At 40.0% G+C, this 23,507-nt stretch overlaps 1 protein-coding gene across 1 annotated transcript in view; it reads right to left on the bottom strand.

Moving 5' to 3' along the window:
- MAN2A1 (mannosidase alpha class 2A member 1) overlaps window positions 1–23,507 on the bottom strand; it is a 191,308-nt gene that overhangs the window by 136,724 nt on the left and 31,077 nt on the right. The window contains exons 2-3 of the mRNA XM_065923691.1: window positions 20,489–20,746; window positions 13,192–13,336 (exon numbers count right to left, since the gene is read on the bottom strand). Of these exons, the coding sequence (XP_065779763.1) occupies window positions 13,192–13,336; window positions 20,489–20,746 (403 nt within the window). The remainder of the gene's footprint in view (window positions 1–13,191; window positions 13,337–20,488; window positions 20,747–23,507) is intronic.

Here is a 23,507-nt window from a genome sequence, read left to right as displayed (position 1 = left end):
CTGGGTCAAAGGAGAAATAAAAGATGTTCCTAACATCCAATTTTGAAAAGAATACAATTTATTTATAACATTAAATAAACTGCTCCACATCTTAAACATATTGGTTACCCAATACACAGCATAGAATTCATTTTATGTCCCTTTAATGGACTGGATTTGTCCTCTTGAAATGCATACACTGAAGTCCTAACAGCCAGTAACTTCAGAATATAACTGTATTTGAACATAATGTCGCCAAAGAGGGGCCCCCCTGGTGGCTCAGAAGGTAAAGCGTCTGCCTGCCCTGCAGGAGACCTGGGTTCGATCCCCGGGTCAGGAAGATTCCCCTGGAGAAGTAAATGGCAACCCACTCCAGTACTCTTGCCAGGAAAATTCCATGGGCAGAGGAGCCCAGCAGACTACAGTCCAGGGGATCGCAAAGAGTCGCACGTGACTGAGCGACTTCCCTTGTCTCCAAAGAGATGACCAAGATAAAACCATGTCATGAATGGAGCCTAACCCAGTGCAGGCATAACTTGTTTCATCGCGCTTTGCTTTATTTTGCTTCACAGATGTTGCATTTTCTACAAACTGAAGGTTTGTGGCAACCCTCTGTCAAACAAACAGATCTGTGCAATTTTTCCAACAGCATTTGCTCACTGTATGTGTCTGTCACACTTCAGTAATTCTATTTTAACATTTTTAATTGTGATCACATTTGTTACCATGGACTGTAAGCAGTGACCTTGATGTTTCACCTGCAGTTGTTTTGGGGTGCCACGAACCACACCCATATAAGGCAGTGAACCCAATGTTCTGACTGTTCCAAAGGCCATTCTTCATCCCCCCCTCTCCTCCAGCCTCCCTATTCCCTGAGACAAAATAAAACTGAAAGTAGACCAATTAATAGCCCTACAATGACCTCTTAAGTGTTCAAGTGAAAGAACAGTCCCATGTCTCTCACTTTTAATCAGAAGCTAGAAATGATTAACCTTAGTAAGGAAGGTGTGTTGAAAGCCAAGACGGCCAAAAGCTAGACAAATTGCCCTGAAATAGTCAAGCGATGAATGCAAAGGCAAAGTTCTTAAAGGAAATGAAAACTGCTACTCCAATGAACACATGAACGATAAAAAGCTAAACAGCCTTATTACTGATACAGAGAAAGTTTTGGTGGTCTGGACAGAAGATCAAACCAGTAACACATTCTCTTAAGTCAAAGCCAAACCTAGACCAAGGCCTAACTCTCTCCAATTCTATGCAGGCTGAGAGAGTTGAGGAAGATAAAGAAGAAAAGTTTGAAGCTAGTAGAGGCTGATTCATGAGGTTCAAAGAAAGAAGCCATCTCCATAACATGCAAGTGCAACAGCAAGGGAAACAGTAGGTGCTAACGCAGAAGCTGCAGCAAGTTATCCAGAAAAGCCTAGCTAAGATCATGAATGAAGGCGGCTACGTTAACAAGAGATTTGCAATGTAGATGAAAGAGCATTCTGTTGGAGGGAGAAGTCATCTCACACTTTCTTATAGCGAGCAAAGAGAAATCGCTGTCTGGCTGCAGAGCCTCGCAGGACAGGCTGACTGGCTTGTTCGGGGATAATGGAGCTGGTGACTTGAAGTTAAAGCCAATGCTCATTTACCATTCCAAAAATTCGAGGGCCCTTAAGAATTATGCAAATCTATTCTGCCCGTGCTCTATAAATGGAAGAGCAAAGCTTAGATAACAGCACATATGTTTACAATAGGATGTACTGAATATTTTAAGCCCATTACTGAGATCTTCTACTCAGAAAAAAAGATTCCTTTCAAAACAGTACTACTTATTAGCAATGGTCACCTGGTCACACAGGGTCTCTGATGAAAATACACAACAACATTCACACTGGTTTCATGCCCACTCATACAACATCCATTCGGCAGCTCATGGATCAAGTACTAATTTTGACTTTCAAGTCTTATGCTTTAAGAAATACCTTTCATAAGACTATATAGCTGTCATAGATGGCGATTTCTCTAATGGGTTAGAGCCAAATCAATTGAAAAACTTCTGGAAAAAATTCACCATTTTAGATGCCATTATTAACATCTGCAATTCATGGGAAGAGGTCAAAATATCAATGCAACAGGATTTTGGAACGTATTGACTTCAATCTTCATGAATAATTTCAGGGGTTCAAGACTTTAGCAGAGGAAGTCACTGCAAATGTGGTAGAATTAACAGTGGAGTCCAAAGGAACTTCCCTGGTGGTCCGGTGGTTAAGACTCCAGAAGACCCTTGAGAGTCCCTTGGACTGCAAGGAGATCAAACCAGTCAATTCTAAAGGAAACAACCCCGAATATTCATTGGATTGGATTCATTCATTGATGCTGAAGCTGCAGCTCCAATACTTTGGCCACCTGATGCAAAGAGCCAACTCACTGGAAAAGACATTGATGCTGGAAAAGACTGAGGGCAGGAGGGAAGGGGACGACAGAGGATGCGATGGCTGGATTTTATCACCAACTCAATGGACATGAATTTGAGCGAACTCGGGGAGATGATGAAGGACAGGGAAGCCTGGCGTGCTGCAGTTCATGGAGTTGCAAGGAGTCAGACATGACTGAGCGACTGAACAACAAAGACACACATCTACCACTTTCTACCTAAATTTTAACAAAAATCAAAATTAATCCCAATTATTTGGCTTATAAACTCAATTAAAGAAAAGAACTACAGTGAAATGCCTCTGAAATTAATTTAATAATAAAATACCAGCATAAGAGGCAAATTTAGAAGAAATAGTCTTTATGAAATTTAATAAGATAAAGGCTGTTTTAAAATACAACTACTTATTTTCATCTTTGTGATGAACTCAGGCCATTTCAAAGAACAGTTTATCAGGGGAGTGTTCATAGAGGAATTACAGTGACTGATTAATCCATTTTGCCTTCAACACTTCATTCATCCTTCAACAATCATGCAGACAATATGTCAAAGATATTTACGTGAGCCAAAAGACAAGCTCAGAGATGTCAACTTAAAAGGATTCCATAAAACTCATATATAATAGATATGAATATCACTACAATACAGCACAATTAATGTAGAATGAACAGAAAGAGAGTCTCTTGCAGTTTTCAATACTGAGTAATATAACAGTAAATTAGCTTTTATTGCTCTTATACAATAGAGTAATCAAGTATTCTCTTTTACACTGAATTGACTCTTTCTTTTTCTAAATTACTGTAAAACTCCAACTGTATATTAACATGAGACCAATCACAAAGATAGCATTTTATAAAAAGTTGTATGGGATGAATTTTTGTGATATAAAATTACATTCCTATGTCGAGATTTAATAATCTTGGGACATTCAGATACAAACTGATTTACTTAAATGGTCAATTCACAGACTTTTTCTTTTATTTGAATATACTTAGAAATTGAGACAGGGCTAGAACAGCGTTAAGAATACCTTTCAATTTATCCTTTTTCACTCTAACAGCACCATCACCCATAGAACAGCTAACCACTATTTTAAATAAGTGAGGAAATGTTAAAAAACAAAGAGTACACAATTAGAAGTTTTATTCAGCCATCATAATTCCAAAGTCATTATCACTATTTTATCAGAGACATTTTTAATTTCTAAAATATAAAAATAGCACAGTTGAAAACTCTATTGCTTATTCTTAATCTGCATAAACAAATGCACACCTAATAACCGTTCACTAACAGAGCACAGCTTATTTTTTAAATTGTGGACTTCTGACCCAGCTCAAAGCCTGCAGGCTTGCGGGATCTGAGCGTCTGAGGAGCGCTTCACCCTTCTGGTTGAGGGCACGTACAGGGCCACCCAGGGGCCTGGGCAGGAGCGCCCGCACTGCGCACGGACCCCGGGGGTCTCCTGCTCCTCCTCTGGCCCACCCTGTCCACAGGACAAAGCCACCGGGCAGAGGCTGTGCCCACCCTCTGTCTGCACCACAGCCCTGCCCTTCTGAGTCCCCAGGGCGCAGACATCCGTGTCTGATCACCCACGGCCAGCTTCCTGAGCCTCCCAGGGCCTCTCACTAGGCCATCCCTGCCAGGACAGGTGAACCTGCAGGTGGCCACGAGCCTGGCAGTAGCCAGGAGGTGCAGTTTGCAGGGATGTGGGGAGAGGGCTGGGCTGTCTGCAAGAAGCGCCCTCCCAGGTTCAGGCAGGGCCGGAGTCCCAGAGGCTAAGGCTCCCCACAGCAGCAGCACCGCCAGTGGGGGAGCAGAGCGCAGGCGTCTAAACCCTCGCTTGGCCTTTCAGGTCTCTGAGCTGTTACATCCTCAGACAACAGGAAAAGATCTACTTTATTTAGCAATGTATTAGTTTGATTTGCAACGTTTAAATGTTTAGACGTAGTGTTTGAGGGCCCCCATGTACTTTTGCCCCAGGTCATGCAAGTTTTAGAAGCGAGCCTAGAGAAACGCTGCCAGCTGAACTTCAAACAAGTCCACTCTCCTGACTCTAGCACCTGGTACAGTCCACAACAGCAAAAGGTCAGTCAGTAAGAACTCGATAGATGAATGAATTGTATGGCGAAAAGGACTGGAAAAAAATGCATGTGGAATGAAAAATGCAAATTTACTACTTCAACTGAAAATGAAACCAAAGGTCAAAGACACCACATACTATCAGCTCTATTATGTGCACAGTCCTGATACCCAATAGTCTTTGAACAATGTCTTTAAGTTTCTATTTTATATTTATAAAGGCTCTGTCAGTCCTAAGATGACTTAAAACACACACATCCGGAAGAAGGCATGCCCCAAAAATCATTGTTACACTGTTATGGTTTTAATTGCTACAATAATGACTTTTTAATGAGTACATTAATTCCACTCACACAGGTACCAACTGTTAAGAAAACATAAAAAGATTCTGAGTCAAAAATATATCCGGATAATAAACACTGAAAAAAATCCAACATGTTTCAAGTTATTTTCATTTTAACAAATATTTTCAAATTTAAAAATATAAGTAGAGTTCATTAAAAAAGAAAGCGCCTATATTTTAGTCATTAAGTTATTCTATATTAACAAATGATCAACAAGTTCCTTACATCACTTGTCAAACCTTTCCATGTTCACCTGCAACATCCAATCCTACGCTTAAGGGGTTACAAACAACTTTAACTGATGTTACCATAACTCACATGATGATTAATTTTAATTACAGTATTTCTAGTACAAAATAAACTTACTTTTCCCCCTGATAAACTGTGAAAGAGTTTTAATTAACTTTCTGTTCTGGTTTATTCATTCAAACACAATCCAAGCATCTAATGATGACAAAGCAATAAAGCTAAGTTGAATGAAAACATTTTACAGTGAAAATATAAACAAAATGCTGTGGGAATAAAGAAATGCTAAGTTCCTATTAGAAGAATAGAAGAGAGATTCTTAGATTAGATGTCACTTGGTTAGAGAGAAAAGGGGGGCGTTCCAAACAGAGGCAAGAGGAGACAGAAAAGACAGGAAGCCATGAAAGGGTGTGTCAGTTTCAGGAAGCGGCAGGCAGCGGGGCACAGCCTCACTGCACCTCACGCGGTGGGGACACGGTGAGACACGGAATAACAGAAGTGAGATCAGACCACTGAGAACTCCTCAACCATCCTTGTTCTCTCCAAAAACTTAGAAGGAAGGAAGTGAAGGTTTTCTGAGCTGGGTTTTCAAATCTGCACTGCAGATAAACTAACCAGGTAAAGGATAAACTAACCAGGTAAAATAGGAGAAAAACAAGACATGAGGCCACCACCATCATCCTGCTGAATACGGTAATGGACCTCCATGGGAACAAACACAGGGAAATACAGGCCAAGAAGGCACGGTGAAGGGAGTTGAGTAGTTAAGTTTTCAGGAGAGAGGAGAAGCAGAGTCAAAACTGAAGCTGAGTCTTTGAAAACTTACAAACCTGCCGATTCCTCTAAATGCTTTTAAACTCAGATATCCAAAATAACCCAACCTTTTTGCAGGTGAGTCAGTATCATCTAATAGTTTTTAAAACATATCAGCTTCACTTCCATTAGCTTGTTTGAGATACAGCATTTTTTTAACCTATGTAAGATGCTGTCACTGGAAATTCTACCCCACACCACAAGAATCCGTTTGCATTACTATCAGGACAGCTGGATTTGGTTCACATTGCAGTTGTATTAATGACCAAATGTGACCTCTTTCTGCATTGCTTTTCTAAATGCCCTCTAAAAGACCTGCATACCTTGATACCTGACACCTGCAATTGTGAGATAACCCTCCAAAATATTTTCTAAATCTGTGCTTCCCTGTGTTACTTCCCTTCCGTGTTAAAAATTTCATCCATGAGTATTTATTTGAACCAAATGAGGACACTTCCGGACTAGTAAGTCCTGTCCAAACAAAGTTTGATCATTTGAAATAAAGAAAAGTATCCATGAGAGACATGCATATTCCTTTGGGGCATTACTCTTAGGATATGTGAGGAGTCTACTAACTTAGCCTTATGAGCAAGCCAATACTGGGCAAATTATTAATGTTTCTAGAAGAAATCACTTAAAAGCTGGAAAATACTGCTTCTCAATCACTTTGTAGTAATGAGAAAAACCACTCACCATTTCATGTACTAATGCAGTATTTAAGGACTAAGCCATCTGTTTCAATAAGGATAGAAGAAAGAAGGATAACATACAGTGTAGTGAGATATCTACTTTAGCAACAGTCACTAAAATGTTTTATACAATTAATAATATTAAAGTAGATGGCATTTGGCTTGGAAAAACTTAAAGACATTCTTCCTAGAAGCTCTTTTTGTGGTTTCAGAAGTATTACCTGCAAGAGGCAATATTAAAAAATAGTTATGAATTCTGATTCCAGGCCCAGATGACTTGGGTTCAAACCTAGCCCTGCCACAGACACATTACTTATCCTCTTTTGTGCCTCAGTTTGTTCTGTTTTTTCATCAGTGAGATGAGGGTGAAAACATGATTTTTATCATAAAGTCGCTGACAGGATTGATGGATTCAAAACAGTAAAGCATCCGCCTGTAATGCAGGAGATCCGGGTTCATCGCTGGGTGGGGAAGATCCCCAGAGCAGGAAATGGCAACCCACTCCAGCAGACTTGCCTGGAGAATCCCACGGACAGAGGAGCCTACAGGGCTACAGTCCATAGCGTCACAAGAGTCGGACACGGCTGAACGACTCTCTCTCTCTCTGTTTCACACACACACACACACACACACACACACACACACACAATACCTAGAACAGTGCCTGGAACATGGTAAATTTCCACTGTACCAGCAGTTAGTTGTATAGTTAGCATAGTGGTGAGCTCTGAAGCACCCAGGACTAAAGACAGACAAAAGTAATCGAAACAGGGGAACTGGAAGATGTTTAATGATGACCCACATTTCAGGCACTGCCTGACATTTGTGCTCCTAAGGAATAAAGTCTAGTGAGAGCCCAAACAATCAGATTTTTTTTCCCTCTAAAGAGGAATATCAATATACCAATTCTAGAGATCTCTTCAAAACAAATGCCAAATTTTCTTAACATTTAAGAGTGCCAGATAAAATACAGGATGACAGGTTAAATTTGAGCTTCAGATAAATAATAAATGTTTAGTATAAGTGTGTAGCATATGATATTTGAGCACATGTAAAAAATTATACATTGTTTATAGAAAGTTAAAATGTAAATGAGCAGCCTGTTGTTGTTTTCTTTTTTCCCCAGCTAAATCTGGCAACTCTATTAACAACCAAAGTTCAGACAAATGTGCTAAATTAGCCAATGCCCATGAAGCAAGAAGAAAAGAAGTACCAGCATCATTTGAACTAAACAAAGCATCTTAAGAGGCAGTATAGTAAATGGAAAGAATCTGGGGCTTAGAATCAGGCAAATCTGACCTCCAATTCACCATCCTCTGCCACTTTATAACTGTTTAACTTTGAATAAACAACTACAGTTACTCTAGCCTCACTGTCCTCACCTGGTAAATGGGATTTGAATTTACCACTTTTCAGGGCTGCAGGACAGGTTACACTAAAGAATGCATACCCAACACTCCCTGAGGCAAGATGGGCAATAAAGGTCATAGTGTCTTAGCTCCAGAAACTCAAATTTCCTGTACAGTAGCCAAAACCAAAGAACTCACTTTACCCCACAATAACTAAACAGAAAAACACACGCACTCCCCACCGTCGCCACAGACAAAGCTCGCCTTCTCCCGACGCCCTCCTCCTACCTGGCAGTCTCCCTGGGCAGCCCAGCTCCGTCCTGGCCTTTCGCCTGCGCGGACGTTCACTCACCCATGGAGAACCAGAGCTGTTCCCTCTGGACTGTGCTTAGCGTACTGGGACAGAAGAGCTGGGGAATAACACTACACTGTGATGTCCTCACATGTTTCTCTTTCCCACAGACTTTTTAAGAATAAGGATACATAAGCAAATTCATTTCAAATTATCACATAATACTAAAGGCAAAAATCTGTCCTCTCAGTTTTCAAAAAACAAAGGCTGAAAATCCTAAACACTCATTTGAGTCAAAAATTGGGCAGAAGAACTGAAAACTCAGGAAAGAAAATTATCTTCCAGTGTGACTCTTGGGCCTAGATCTTCCTTCAGTTTTGGAGTCACATCACAAGGGAGGATTATTTTCTAATGTTCATTTTACAAACTGCTTACCTAGCAATATGCTGTCCAATTTTTCATTTAGTGTACCTTACCTTCTCTCTACACACTTTTTTCCTTTGAAGGAAAATTAACTATTTCCACAGTTAACTAGCAGGAAGCAAAGAATTAAGATTGTAGATATAAAGGTGCTGTAATGGTGTTTTAATCAGCTTATTAAATACAACATGAACATGTATCAATCAACTGACATTTAATTTCATGGTCTATGATTCCAAACTTTTCAAAAGAGTAACAGTACACAATTATCAGCGTTTACTTAATTCCTTTCCAAGTTTGTCTCAACTCATGTAAATCATATAAAATATTACATGATAATTGTTACACGTCCTTATGTACTGGAAAAAGACACAGTTAGAAATTTTATTAACATATAATTTGAAATTTACCTTTCCAATTCAATCCAAAAAGAAAAATATCTCCACACACAAAAATGCAGCAACATAATTTTTCGAGTATGGTGACTTAATATAGGAATTTCCTAAAAATTTATTTCAAATATTTCTAGCCCCAACAGACAAAACTCCACTGATGAAACCAACTACTGGGCTAAAGTTTATTTTAAATTGTTGCTGCAGAAAAGGAAAAACTCTATAAATTTCATTTACAAGTAAACTGCACATTCACTTAGGAGTATTATACAAATATTTCCCAAAACTTGGAATGCATGTGTACATACTCATCTCTTTTCCTGTACTGAAAGGGTGGTTTTTCATGATCTGAATGATTCAGTTTTTTACAGAATAATTCAGTTATCTAAATTCTATTTTTGTTAAGGAGCAATGAAAATTAAGTCAGCAGGTTCTTTTCTCTAACAGTTTGCTTGAAAGCAAAAATTGCTTTAGTTTTAAAAGGTCTGTTTCTGACCATTACTTTTGACTCAAGTGGAGAAGGGCCTGAGGGTAAAGGTCATTAACATCTTTCACTAAGACAAAAAGATTCGGCTGTGGTTGCTAGGATACCAACAGACAGACTCATTTATTAGTCAGGAACAATTATTCAGAATGCCTTCTCACAGAAGAAGATACTAACTGCAACAGGAAGCTTAATGCAAACAAAGTTTAAAACGCAGAGACAGTCCCTGCCCTTTAAGGGCGTAATATCCTGTTACTGGTATTCAAAATTATACAGTGCACTTTAAAGAAGCTATTTTTTAAAGGGCTGGAAGTAAGCAGACAACAAGAAGGAGGGCAGTTGAAAGTATAGGCCAAAGAATAAGTCAACTGTTTGATCTGAGTCTGCAGAATCAGATTCCTTAGTTCATTAGCTTATTTACCAGAATGAGTCTGTACTATGTGCAGTTTGAGGTATTAACAACCTGAAGAAGGAATGCCTAGGGCCAGGACTCCATCTCAGGCCTGTCCGTGCTGATCATGCTCGGCTGCCTCTCCAGTGGACTCTGCGCTCTCTGCTTAGTGCCTGTGGGAACGACAGTGGAAAGATAAGACCCCCTCCAGACAGGGGAATCTTGAAGATCACTTCCAGGTCACTCATCGCCTAAGAGGAAGCATACCGCAATCACCCCTGTCTCTGGACAGGTCATAAACTTTTTCCGTATCTATTGGGATGTAATCACAGGCTTATCGGTTATTAACTGGTTGGAACGTAACCACAAGCTTATTGATTATTAACTCTTTGGAATGTAACTGCGGGCTTATTGATTACTGACTGTTTGAACGCATAACACGTGAATGATGGGGTTACTGTAGTTGTATTTACCCTTCCTTTGTTTATGTAAGTCGCAAGGGAATTGGGGTGGTGGGTTTGGACACGTACACATGGGGTATAAAAGATTTTCACAAATGCTGGTCGGGGTCCTCGGCTAAGAGGAGACTCTGCCTTGGGCCCGCCGGTGTAATAAACTGCACTCCACTCTCTGCATTGTCCCTCTGAGTGAGTTTGTTTCCCGGAGAGCGTGGCTGTAACAAACCCAGTGGTTAACAGGACAAAGTTCAAGCCCTCACTGAGCTTACACTCCAGTAAGGAGACTGATCAAAATTTGTATCTGTGCTGACACGCAAGCATGAAGTGTGTGTGTGCGCGCACATACACAGTGTGAAAAAGTTGTGAAGGGGCATGCAGGCCAGTTAGTGAAGGCTTGCACATGTTTAGCAAAGACGATATGCCAACTATTGGGCTAGGCAATGAGGACAGCATGTAACAAGAGACCCATGTTCTCTGCCGATCCAGGTAAACCGGCAGGGACGTGCTCTGGTGCCACTTACTGCCTGGGTGACCTTGGCAAGTTGGTAACACCTTCGTCATGAATAGAGGCTCTAACCTTCAGAAGTTATTGACAGCATTAGCTGTTTATAAAACATCTGCCACACTGCCTGGGAAACTACAAATTGTATTATTTCAGTTAAGAGCCCACATTATAGAATAACAAGAAATGAGGTCAGTGGAAGCTGAGGATGGCAGAAAAGAGGAAAGGATAGCAAAGGTCTCTAAAAAGTAAAAAGGAAGGAGAGGTGTTCTCACATGGGGAGGTCTTGTGAAACACACCGTAAGTGTATTTATAAACCTATGAGGAGTTCCTCGGAACTCCTATTATGGATTTGGAATTATGGGAACATAATGCAATAACATCACAAACCCAATTAAGTGACAAGAATTAAACTAGGCATGATTGGCAGAGAAAAGAGGAGGAGAGAACAATTTAAATAATAAAACCAGCTTGGCCACTATCTCACTCAATGAAGAGATATTTCAGAGTAAATGAGATTTATAGGAAAAAAAAAAAATCCACTGTCCTACAGTCTCAGATCCCATGTGAAGTGTGAGCACCTCACCTCAATGAGTGAATCCAAATATAAATGAAGATAGTATGTCTTTCATATGTGTCCCCTAAATGCAAATGTACTACTTAATCTGGTGCTCAAGTGGGTAAATAAATAGCAAGAGAAATTTTGATTAGGTACGATTTTCATCGCCTTTTGCACTTACTTTATAACTAAATCTCGCTTAAGATGCTGCGCCGCCTACGTGACCTCCACTTCACAGACACACACACACGAACAAGCCCAAGGACACCTGGAGGTCGGCCTCATCCAGGCTGGCCCCGAGCTCTGCGGCCTTTACACGGGAGGGCCTTTCTGCACGCTTAGTCGCTCAGTCGTGTCTGACTCTCTGTGACCCTTGGTACTGCAGGCAGCCAGGCTCCTCTGTCCACGGGATTTTCAGGCAAGAATACTGGAGTGGGTTGCCATTTCCTCCTCCAGGGGATCTTCCCAACTGAGGGACAGAACCTGTATCTCACTGCAGGCAGATTCTTTACCTGCTGAAGTGATGACTAAAACACCTAAGAGGAAATGTCAATGAGACAAATAGAGCTAGATGAAGACATCACAACCAAAGACAAGGAAACCAACTCAGAAGCTGATGTGTAGTGACTGCTCATCACAAATTTCCAGAACAGCATTGCTTTCATATATATATATATATAATACTGCTTCTCACACTACACACTGAAGTACACTAGAGATTCACACGTTTCAGCATCCAGGCTCTATCTTGCAGACCATCTTTCACATCTAAAAGCAGTGTACGTGGACAAACACACACATGCAAAGCTTCACCAAATCATACTTCCAGACATAAAGTAACAAGTTCTACGGTCTTAGAAAGAAATACATAAAAATAAACTAGCGGAAAAGAATATGACAAAATTGAATGCTAAGAGCAAAAACATGCAAAGTAGTAAATGAATATGGTGCCTCTGATAGTAACAATGAAATTGAGAAAAATGACAAACAGAAGCGTAAGTAAGTCTTTCAAAAGAAGTCTTTGGAAGTACATTCCAAAAAATCCTGCAACTTAATTTACAGGCCATTTACTCATTACCTGTGTCCTCACACTGATAAAGACAAACACTGAATTACATTTCCCATTATCATTTTAGCAACTTTCCTTTACCTTGGGTGGGAAAATCTCTTATAAATACAAAAAGGTGTCGCATGAACGCATACCAACACTAATGGTAACGACAGCAGTTATCTTGGGCTGTGCAACACGCCTCTAACCTTTCACTCTATGAAGCGAATACTTTATCCTGTCTCTACCTGGGAGGAAACTCACTCTGGCCTAAGGCCGTCTAACACTGCTGGGGTTGGGACTGACACTCACGACTGCTTGAAACCAAGGCTCTTCACCACTTCATGCTGTTTCTATATTCTAAAGAGACAAACTTTACCATGAGCATTTTGCATTTTCTAATGCAGAGTTTATGGACATGAAACAATTCTCTCACACAATATTTAAGAAGCAACTGAAATGAACTATCAGTACCTTAAATGCATGTAACTTTTCATCTCCCAGAGCTAAGACCTTCTTGTGTTTATTGCGATTTGATACTGCACAAGCATTACCCTTGAGCGGCCCATAAACTGGTAAAATGAGAACACTGTGACATACAAAATATGTTAAAAGTCAGAGAGTAACATCCCCAAAATGTGAAAAGTAGGGTTACCTGATTCTCATTAAAATTCTTTGGGCCTACAAGGACTCAATAACTTCCAGATTTTTGAAGTGCAAATTTTACCTGGGTCATTATGGGAATGAGGCACCACAAAGACTTGAAGGGGCTGAGTGTCCCATTCATCAGGGTTATAAGTAATGTCAAATCCTTGCTTCCAAACTCCACCATCTGGATTGTCAAAAGGAATTAGACTGTAAACATCCAACATCTAAAAACAGAAAGACAAAAAAAGTTAAGTTTAATCATGTATGCATGTGTGTTAGTAAGTCATGTCCAGCTCTTTATGACCCCGTGGACTGTAGCCCGCCAGGCTCCTCTGTCCATGGAATTCTCCAGGCAAGAATACTGGGGTGGGTTGCTGTTCCCTTCTCCAGTTAATCGTGTATAACCATGATTAATTTAAACTTAATGTTGGGAATATTTGCTCAAAACTACTTGTTGCTATACTCTGTATATATATTTTAAAAAATGAAACTATTTCTGTAGACCTTAACTAAAGAGGTTAAGGCAGAACACCTTTAACCATCATTCAAACGGCTAAAATAAAGGTTAAAATTGTGCTATATAATAAACCTGATAAATAACCCCATTCCTCTTTTGCTCCTAATATAAAATAACTTCATTCAATTCCTCTGCCCCTACTTTACTTCCAATACAATGTAACAGAAAATGATGGGAACTGAAGAGCTAACGAAAAATTTCAATATGATCAAACATTTTAGCATTTTCAAACAAAGTACTGAAAATTACTTTATAATTTGTCTTTATTTTATAACCAATCTCCTATATTTTGAATTCTATATCTGAATGGAAACGGATCTATAGATATTCTTTAATTTAGCTTATGTCTGTTTACCTTTTTTATACTAAAAATAAAACTATAACAGGGTCAACTAGGTTTAAAATAATTTTTTTTAATTGAGATTCAGCTCTTAAGTGTTCAAATGTTTGCTAAGTTCCAAAGTAGTATTTCTTCTAAATAATAATCCATTTGGGGGGAAAAGGGAAAAAAATATTACAAGAAAACAAAGCCAAGCAAACCTAAACACTTATTTTTCATATTCTCTGTGACACGAAGTATGACAGGGAACACGACCCTCCTTTGGTAAAATTTAAACTACTTGAGAAATTACATCCTAACTAATACATAAATGGGTTACAAAACAATTTTTTAGGATAACAAGCAAATTATACAAAAGTGAACACAAAATATTTTAAGAAAATAACGTACCTTTCACTTGGACACTCCCAATGCAAACGAAACGCCCCAGGATAAGAAGGGACGTCTGTGCAGCTGCAGGAAGAGGAGGCGGAGCGGCCCCGCCACCCGCGGGTCCTTCCCAGGCCCTGCGGCTCCCAGCGCCCTGCTGCCTCGCCGCCTGAGCTGTGCCTGCCCTGCACCTCTCTAGCCGGCTCAGATTTAGGACCACGCCCGAAAAAGATTTTATCGTTTCCCTTTAAAAGTACTTAGTTAAAACCTAAACACAGCCAAGCCTCAGAGAAACAGATATCCCCTCAAAGCCCAGGATCCTGATCCTATCTGAACCTGGCCACACACTAGCTGATGAGAAATCCCACTGTCCCCAGCTTCCAGCTCAGCCAGCGAGCCATGGCCTTGAGATCATATCACCTTCTCTGTCCCCAAGAGTCAGTGAAAGTTTCTACACTGAAGCAAGGCCAGAGCCAACTCCTTTTGTCCAACTTTAAAATATTCACTCCTTAGGGTACGGCACCAAGATCCAGTTTCCGGTCTAAGTACAATGTTAAAATAGCTCTTCGTCAACTTGTAGAACAGAACAAATATGAGCGACACACTCAAAGTTTAAGAAAGGCAGAAGCCCTGTCTTACTGAGTTCTCAACACCACTACCCTCCAAGAACAGTGCTGCTGGAGGAAAGAATTGCTTTGGCCAAAAAGTTTGAGTGTTTTCTAAGCCATTACAAGACACCCAAACAAGCATTTTGGCAAACCAATACAATGCAAGCTAAATACATAATTTAAAATTCTCTAATGAAATGAAATCAGTAAGCTCCAGTTGAAGACGGTGCAGCAGAAGACGATGTGCTCATCTTCTCTTGCCAAAGCACCAAAACCACAACTAGCTGCTGAACAACCGTCGATAGGAGCGCTGGAACCTAACAAAAAAAGACTCCATGTCCAAAGACAAAGCAGAAGCCGCACCAAGACGTAGCAGGGACACAATCACGATAAAATCAAATCCCATACCTATGGGGTGAAAAGGGAAGTCACTCAGTTGTGTCCAACTCTTCGCGACCCCGTGGACTGTAGCCCACCAGGCTCCTCTGTCCATGGGATTCTCCAGGCAAGAATACAGGAGTGGGTTGCCACTTCCTTCGCCAGGGGATCTTCCCAACCCAGGGATCGAACCCAGGTCTCCCACATTGTAGGCAGACGCTTTACCATCTGAGCCACTGGGGAAGTTATCGGGGTGGGTGACCCACAAACTGGACATCAATAATACTAAAGAAGTTTTCCCCTTCTTGGGAAGGTTCAGAACCCCACATCACGCTTCCCAGACCCGGGACCCAACAAAGGGACGGGAATCCCCAGGGTATCTGACCTTGAAGGCCAGCAAGATTTGACTACAAGACTTCCACAGAATTGGGGGAAACAAAGATTTCAGTCTTGGAGGACACAAACAAAACCCTGCGCACACCAAGACTCAGAGGAAAGGAGCAGTGACGCCACAGGAAACAACCAGAACCACCTGCCTGCACTGCAGGCCCCCATGGAGCTGCGGGTCAGCAAGGGCTCGCTGCAGGGCCAGGGGACGGGCAGCAGCGGCCTGGGAAGGTCCCCCTGGGCATAAACTCTCTTGGAGGTCCCCAGTAACCCAATCACAGGGCCAGTACACCCAAGGGCTGGGTGGCCTCAGGCCAAAGGACTACCAAGGAGGGAGTGCAAACCCAGCAGATGACTGGATTAAAACTTTACTGAGCAAGGCGCTGCCCACCACAGCAAGAGCCAGACTTTTCCACCACCAGTCCCTCCCATCAGGAAGCTCGCACGGCTCTTGGCCTCCTCCATCAGAGGGCAGGCAGAAGAAGCAAGAAGAACCACAATCCCACCGTGACTGAAACAAAACCACCATGACAAAGCAGAAAGTTACGTCCCAGATGAAGGGACAAGACAAAATCCCCAGAAAAACAACTAAATGAAGTGGAAATAGGCAACGTTCCAGAAAAAGAATTCAGAATAATGACAGTGAATATAATTCAGGATCTCGGAAGAAGAATGGAGGCAAAGATTGAGAAGATGCAAATAGCGTATACCAAAGACCTACAATGGACATGTTTTGAGTAGACTCCGGGAGTTGGTGACGGACAGGGAGGCTTGGTGTGCTGTGGTTCATGGGCTCACAAAGAGTCAGACACGACTGAGCGACTGAACTGAACTGAAAGACCTACAAGAACTAAAGAACAAACAGAGAAGAATAACTGAGGTAGAAGCACAGATAAATGACCTGGAGGAGAGAATGGTGGAAATCACTGCTGCAGAACAGAATATAGAAAAAAGAATGAAAAGAAATGAAGACAGTCTAAGAGACCTCTGGACAACATTTAATGCACCAAAATTCACATTACAGGGATCCCAGAAGGAGGACAGAGAGAGAGAAAGGGCCTGAGAAAATATTCAAAGAGATAATAGCTGAAAACTTCCCTAATATGGGAACCAACCAAGCCCAGGAAGCACAGAGAGTCCCAGGCAGGATAAAACCAAGGAAGAACACAAGATACACAGTAATCAAACTGACAAAAATCAAAGACAGAAATAAAATATTAAAACCAACATGGGAAAAATGACAACACACAAGGGAACTCCCATCAGGATACCAGCTGGTTCTCAAAAGAAACTCTACAAGCCGGAAGGGAATGGCATGACATATTTAAAGTGATGAAAGGGAAGAACCTACAACCAAGAATACTCTACCCAGCAAGACTCCCCTTCAGATTTGATGGAGAAGTCAAAAGCATTCTAGACAAGCAAAGTTAAGAGGACTCAGCATCCTCAGACCAGCTTTATAACAAATGCTAAAGGAACTTCTCTAGGCAGAAAACAAGAGAAGGAAAAGCCCTAGCTAGAGAAAATAAATCCAGAACAGTTAAGAAAAAGGCAACAGGATCACAGGTGCATGCATGCTAAGCTGCTTCAGTTGTGTCCAACTCTGTGTGACCCTATGGACTGTGTCTCACCAGGCTCCTCCGTCCATGGGATTCTCCAGGCAAGAACACTGGAGTGGGTTGCCATGCCCCCCTCCAGGGGATCTTCCTGGCCCAGGGATCGAATTCCGGTCTACATATCAATAATTACCTTAAACACAGAGTAAATGCACCAACCAAAAGACATAGCCTGGTTTAATTAGCAGATGAAAACATGTGTATGTATGCATGTCCGTTTACCACATCACTCTGCTTGACTCCCTAAATTGCATGTAATTATTTTATATTGTTAATCAAGTTCCCATTATACCTTGCGATTGTAATCTATACAATTTTTTGTATAGATTTTATTTTTTGTCTGGCTATTGATAGTGAAAACTAATAAACATCTTTTACTATTGTGACAATATAACTATTACTCACTTAATATCATTGTATCATGATTGGTCAACAGAAAAATCATAGACAGAAATTTATATCACCAAAACTACCACTTAATAGAAAAACCTGTAATCATTTTTTGAAATCTAGATGCATAGCAGAATTATTTTGGTATTTTTTGAAAAATACAAATGCCCAGGTATTACTTATTTGCCAGAGGTCCAGATATGTTTCTAATGAGCAGTCATATTTAAAAGCAACCAGACTGTATGAGAATCTTTTCCTTTTATCTAGCTTGTTTCACTTTTTCTATTTCATATTCAGTGCTCCCATTTCATTTGGTTTAAGTTTTCCAATCTCTCCATCGATTATTTTTTAATGTTCTTTCTCAAGCCTTTATCAAGCATATTAGAAAAGCTTTTTTTTTTTTGTGTGTGTGTATATATATATATATAATATGTATATATTTTACAAAACTTAAGAATCTTTGCCTAACTAAAAAGTTCATGACATTTTGATTCCACTTGTTTGACTTGGTATGAATAGAATGCTAGATTTCTAATTCTAAAAAATAGATATGCAATAAGCAACAAAGGTTTTCTGTATAACACAGGGAACTATAGTCAGTATCTCGTAATAACCTATAATGGAAAATAATTTCACAAATACCATATGTGTATAACTGAACCACACACACAAAAGAAGAATTCTACTTTCTGAAATTTAGTTATGTCTAACTTTTGCCAGCTTTTCTAAAAGGCCTATGCACATCTAAAAACAATGTATAAAATACAAAATATTAAATATATTTGTGTAGGATATGATTAATATAAATTAATTAAATCACTGCAGATGGTGATTGCAGCCATGAAATTAAAAGACACTTACTCCTTGGAAGGAAAGTTATGACCAACCTAGATAGCATATTATAAAGCAGAGACATTACTTTGCCAACAAAGGTCCGTCTAATCAAGGCTATGGTTTTTCCAGTGGTCACGTATGGATATGAGAGTTGAACTGTGAAGAAAGCTGAGCACCAAAGAATTGATGCTTTTGAACAGTGGTGTTGGAGAAGACTCTTGAGAGTCCCTTGGACTGCAAGGAGATCCAACCAGTCCATCCTGAAGGAGATCAGTCCTGGGTGTTCATTGGAAGGACTGATGCTGAAGCTGAAACTCCAATACTTTTGGCCACCTCATGCTAAGAGCTGGCATCTTTGGAAAAGACCCTGATGCTGGGAGGGATTGAAGGCAGGAGGAGAAGGGGATGACAGAGGATGAGATGTCTGGATGGCATCACCGACTCGATGGACATGAGTTTGAGTAAACTCCGGGATTTGGTGATGGACAGGGAGGCCTGGCGTGCTGCGATTCATAGGGTCGCAAAGAGTCTGACAAAACTAAGTGACTGAACTGAACTGAATTAAATATAAACCAATTATATTTAAATTATTAATGACATCACTCAAGATGCTCCTATTCTTATTTTTTCTGCACTTGATATTCTCAGAGAAATGTTAATACACCTCATTATGATATATATATGATTATGTATTTTTCTTTTCCCTCATATTTCTTCTGATTTCTCCTTTATGTATCTTTGTTTCTTTATTGTTAAGGTGTCTAATGATTTATGTCATCTATCTTCTTTGTGAATTGTACATTCTATCATTAAAACTATTCATCTTTGTTTCATTTAAAAAAAAAAAGAATCCAGGGCGGAGGAAGGTATCTGTAAATAAATGCAAAAGTGTAAAGAAAATAAAATGATACTACCTAGATAGGAAAAAATAAACAAACAAATAAATGAAAGATAGAAGTTATTTGAAATCCAAAATATAATATCTCAAAATTAAAATCCAATAATTACTACCTGAAAGTAGCTTTAAATATTACTGGGCAGCAAACTAAAGATACTAAAAACAAAAACAGGATCAAGCTAAAAATTCATAAATAAACCCTTTTTAAGAAAGGGAATCAATCAGAAAAATGAATAGTCTTATAGACCATAAAGAGAAGGAGAATATCTCCTACTAAATGAAAATGGTAAAACTGATCATGTTTAGGGAAATATATATCAACTTCCTTTTAAATAACTGCACAACTAATTTTTAAAAGAGCTCTGACTAAACCAATGAAAGGAAAATAGGTGAAATTAATTTTGATGATATATTTTAACCTAATACATTCAAAATATTACCAACCCAATACATAATCAAAATAAAATAAGCAAGATATTTTACATTCTTCTTTTCACACTAAATCGTCAACACTCTGTGTGGATATCAGCGCGTATCTCAACTCAGACTTGCCACACTTGACGCGCTCAGTAACCACAGGCGGCCAGCAGCCTTCACGCCGCACAGCTCTCGGACTTTCCCCTTCCCCTCTCACAAAGGCATATTCAGGAAAAAGAAGATAACAGTGCACTGTGTGAAACCTATGTATGACAGATATACAGTAAGAGTAGGGCTATTCTCTAAAGGGAGGGGGGAAAAATCTCTTTACCAAGATTTAAACCTCTAAAAGTCTTTATTTTACAGAAAATAAAACCTAAGAAGCACACTTAGAAAAGGCCATAGTCACATAGTATAAAAGAAAGAAAAACTAGGACAAACACAGAATTACAGAATTTTATCACTAAAAAGAACATCAATGATCATGTGACCAATTAAATGACTTTACAAAAACAGAAACTGTAATCCAAAGAGTTTAGCAACTATAAACAGGTACCAAATCAAATCTAAAAAGAGAAAAACAAATCGAACCCGGGTGGTAATTAATGAATGCATACATTACCTGCACGTCTGAACTCTGACTTCCACTTTGTGAGGCAAACAGACAGTCTCCAGGGTCAACTGTGAGGGACAAATGTTTCGATGGCAGAAGAGGCAAGCCAGCACCATGGCTGAAATTGCCTTTTGAGTTTTTCGTACCATCCTCCACAGATTCACTCAAATTGATGACTGAGTCTCTAATATTTGAGATGATTTCATTATTCTCAGCTAGCAAACGTTCCAAATGGTCTATTTTTTCTTGCAACATTGAAAGCTGGCCCTATAATAAAAAAGAAAAAGACAGCTATATGAAACTCTAAGATAGCTCTACTGAGACAGACAACATTTTTTTTAAAACTATGTGCCTGACCAAGAGGGTAGCCACTCACCCTTCACTTTTCTCTTTTATAAGTGGGGTCACTGAAAGCATGAGTAGCTGGCAGGGTTTTAAACACCAGAATACAGCAGAAAACCTTCCCCATGGCCGTAACCTTTGTTTAGTCATATTTTAAAAGGTGCAAAACAAAGACCAAGAATATTTGGGCCTATGTTTCCTATCGCCCCAAACCCAGTCCTAAAAGACCTTCAGGGCTCTAAAATCACCAAGGGCAATACCATATTATATTCAGGTATGAAATTTTAAATTTAGGTACAATTGAGTCCAGTTACTTAAAAGAACAAAAAAGTATGAACTTGAAAATGACCGTTCCATTTCAATCAGTAACACTAGTGAACAATCCTAAACAAGAACTACCATCAATAGAAAAATCTAGTCAACTCTTTTAATTAGCTATATTGTGAAAAAGACTGGCATGAGCCTTCCCCCAGCAACTGCACTGTACGTCATTCAGATCACTTCTACTATACTGTGCACTTTTGTTTCTTATAACTGATCCTCACATGTAGAAGCTTGCCACCTCTAAACACAAACTTTCCTTTATAGAATAAGCCTTCAACCTCTGATCTGTAGGAGGCTATTTCTGTCACACATGTCTAAGTAAAGGGGCTTCTCTGGTGGTTCAGTCAGGCAAGAATTCATGCAATGCAGGAGACCGCCTGCAATGCGACAGACCAGGGTTCAATCCCAGGGTCAGGAAGATTCCCAGGAGGAGGAAATGGCATCCACCTCAGTCGCAGTCTTCATCTTGTTCACTCCAATATCCTGGGTCCCAAAGACATAGTATGTAAACGCTTGTCACACAGCTCTCTACACTTCTTCAATGCAACAACAGTGCTTTAGTGAACACCCTCTGTACAGGCATAATGCTACATGCTGGAAAGACAGATGAGCATTAGATATGGCTTCCTACATTGAACAAACAAGGTGGCATTGTATTCGTGCCATAGCAATAGCCCGCCCCATGACTGCAAAAAAGGTTTAAACCACATTAAGGTGTAAAAAAATAAACGCACAGAAAGCAAAACAAATCTGGACACCCAGAAACAAAATTTCTCTCACCAGTAAATAACAGAAAGACAGAAAGGAGAAAAGAAAAAAACACCTACATGTCCCAAAATGAAGGACTGCTCAAACAATATAACTAACACCATGAATAGCTTTTAGTCACTAAAAACTTAGAAATACAATTTTTTTAAAAAATTGAGGAGCCACTTTCAGAAGATAGAGTGATGCAAACACAGTTTTAAAAGTGTGTGTATGACATAATCGATCACTTTTTTTTTTTTTCGATCACCTTTTTAATAAAAGACACATACAGAAATAAATAAGCAGGGTGACAACATACAGCCTTGACGTGCTCCTTTTCCTGTTTGGAACCAGTCTCTTGTTCCACATCCAGTTCTAACTGTTGCTTCCTGAACTGCATACAGATTTCTCAAGAGGCAGGTCAGGTGGTCTGGTGGTGACCGCAGCCATGAAATAAAAAGACACTTACTCCTTGGAAGAAAAGTTATGACCAACCTAGACAGCATATTAAAAAGCAGAGACATTACTTTGCCAACAAGGGTCCATCTAGTCAAGGCTATGGTTTTTCCAGTAGTCATGTATGGGTGTGAGAGCTGGACTATAAAGAAAGCTGAGCTCAGAAGAATTGATGCTTCTGAACTGTGGTGTTGGAGAAGACTCTTGAGAGTCCCTTGGACTGCAAGGAGATCCAACCAGTCCATCCTAAAGGACATCAGTCCTGAATATTCATAGGAAGGACTGATGTTGAAGCTGAAACTCCAATACTTTGCCACCTGATGCGAAAAACTGACTCATTGGAGAAGACCCTGATGCTGGGAAAGATTGAGGGCAGGAGGAAGAGGGGACGATAGAGGATGAGATGGTTGGATGACATCACTGACTCAATGGACATGAGTTTGAATAAACTCCGGGAGCTGGTGACGAGCAGGGAGGCCTGGCATGCTGTGGTCCACGAGGCTGCAAAGAGCTGGACACAATTGAGCAACTGAACTGAACTGAAATGCACTATCAAAGGCTGTCTGAAATAAGGGAAAATTTTTCTTCACTCATCATCAAAATAACCCAGACTGAGGCTTTTTGAAATCACTTCTGATGAGTTCTTTTGAATATTTCCAGCACCGAAGACACAAGCCTACTTCAGTGATACTTACAATTTCTACCACAGCAGGTCCAACAGTAAATCAAGTTCCTCTGATTCCAAGCAGAATTAGAACGTGTTGACTTGTCTGGCCTGCAGTAAAGCTACACACCTCCATAAAATAAAACCTTAGTCTACAATACCACCATTCCAGAGCTTTTAAAGATGCCATGTGTTTTACCAGACACTTATAATGTATAAATTAATTCATGGGCGCTGTGTTTCCAGGAAAAGATAATTTTGGAGCCATGAACATTGCAAAGTTACTTGCAGCTTAAAAGAACACACTGAAAAAGAGTTAATTAAGTTCCTTTTGGGAATGTTCTCACTGTGGCCCCAGTCCCATAACCCATGGATGGAGAGCACCACACAAAATAAACATTACAGGTGGTCGGTGCTTCATGAAAAAGGATCCAGCAGGCATTTAAGATGACTTTTAAGTTCACTGTAGCTTTAAAGATACAATGAATGATCAGT

Source organism: Muntiacus reevesi, chromosome 1, assembly GCF_963930625.1.
Source record: "Muntiacus reevesi chromosome 1, mMunRee1.1, whole genome shotgun sequence".
Classification (NCBI taxonomy): domain Eukaryota; kingdom Metazoa; phylum Chordata; class Mammalia; order Artiodactyla; family Cervidae; genus Muntiacus; species Muntiacus reevesi.
The sequence above is the reverse complement of the archived record's forward strand: the minus strand, read 5'-3'. Positions and strand labels throughout refer to the sequence as shown.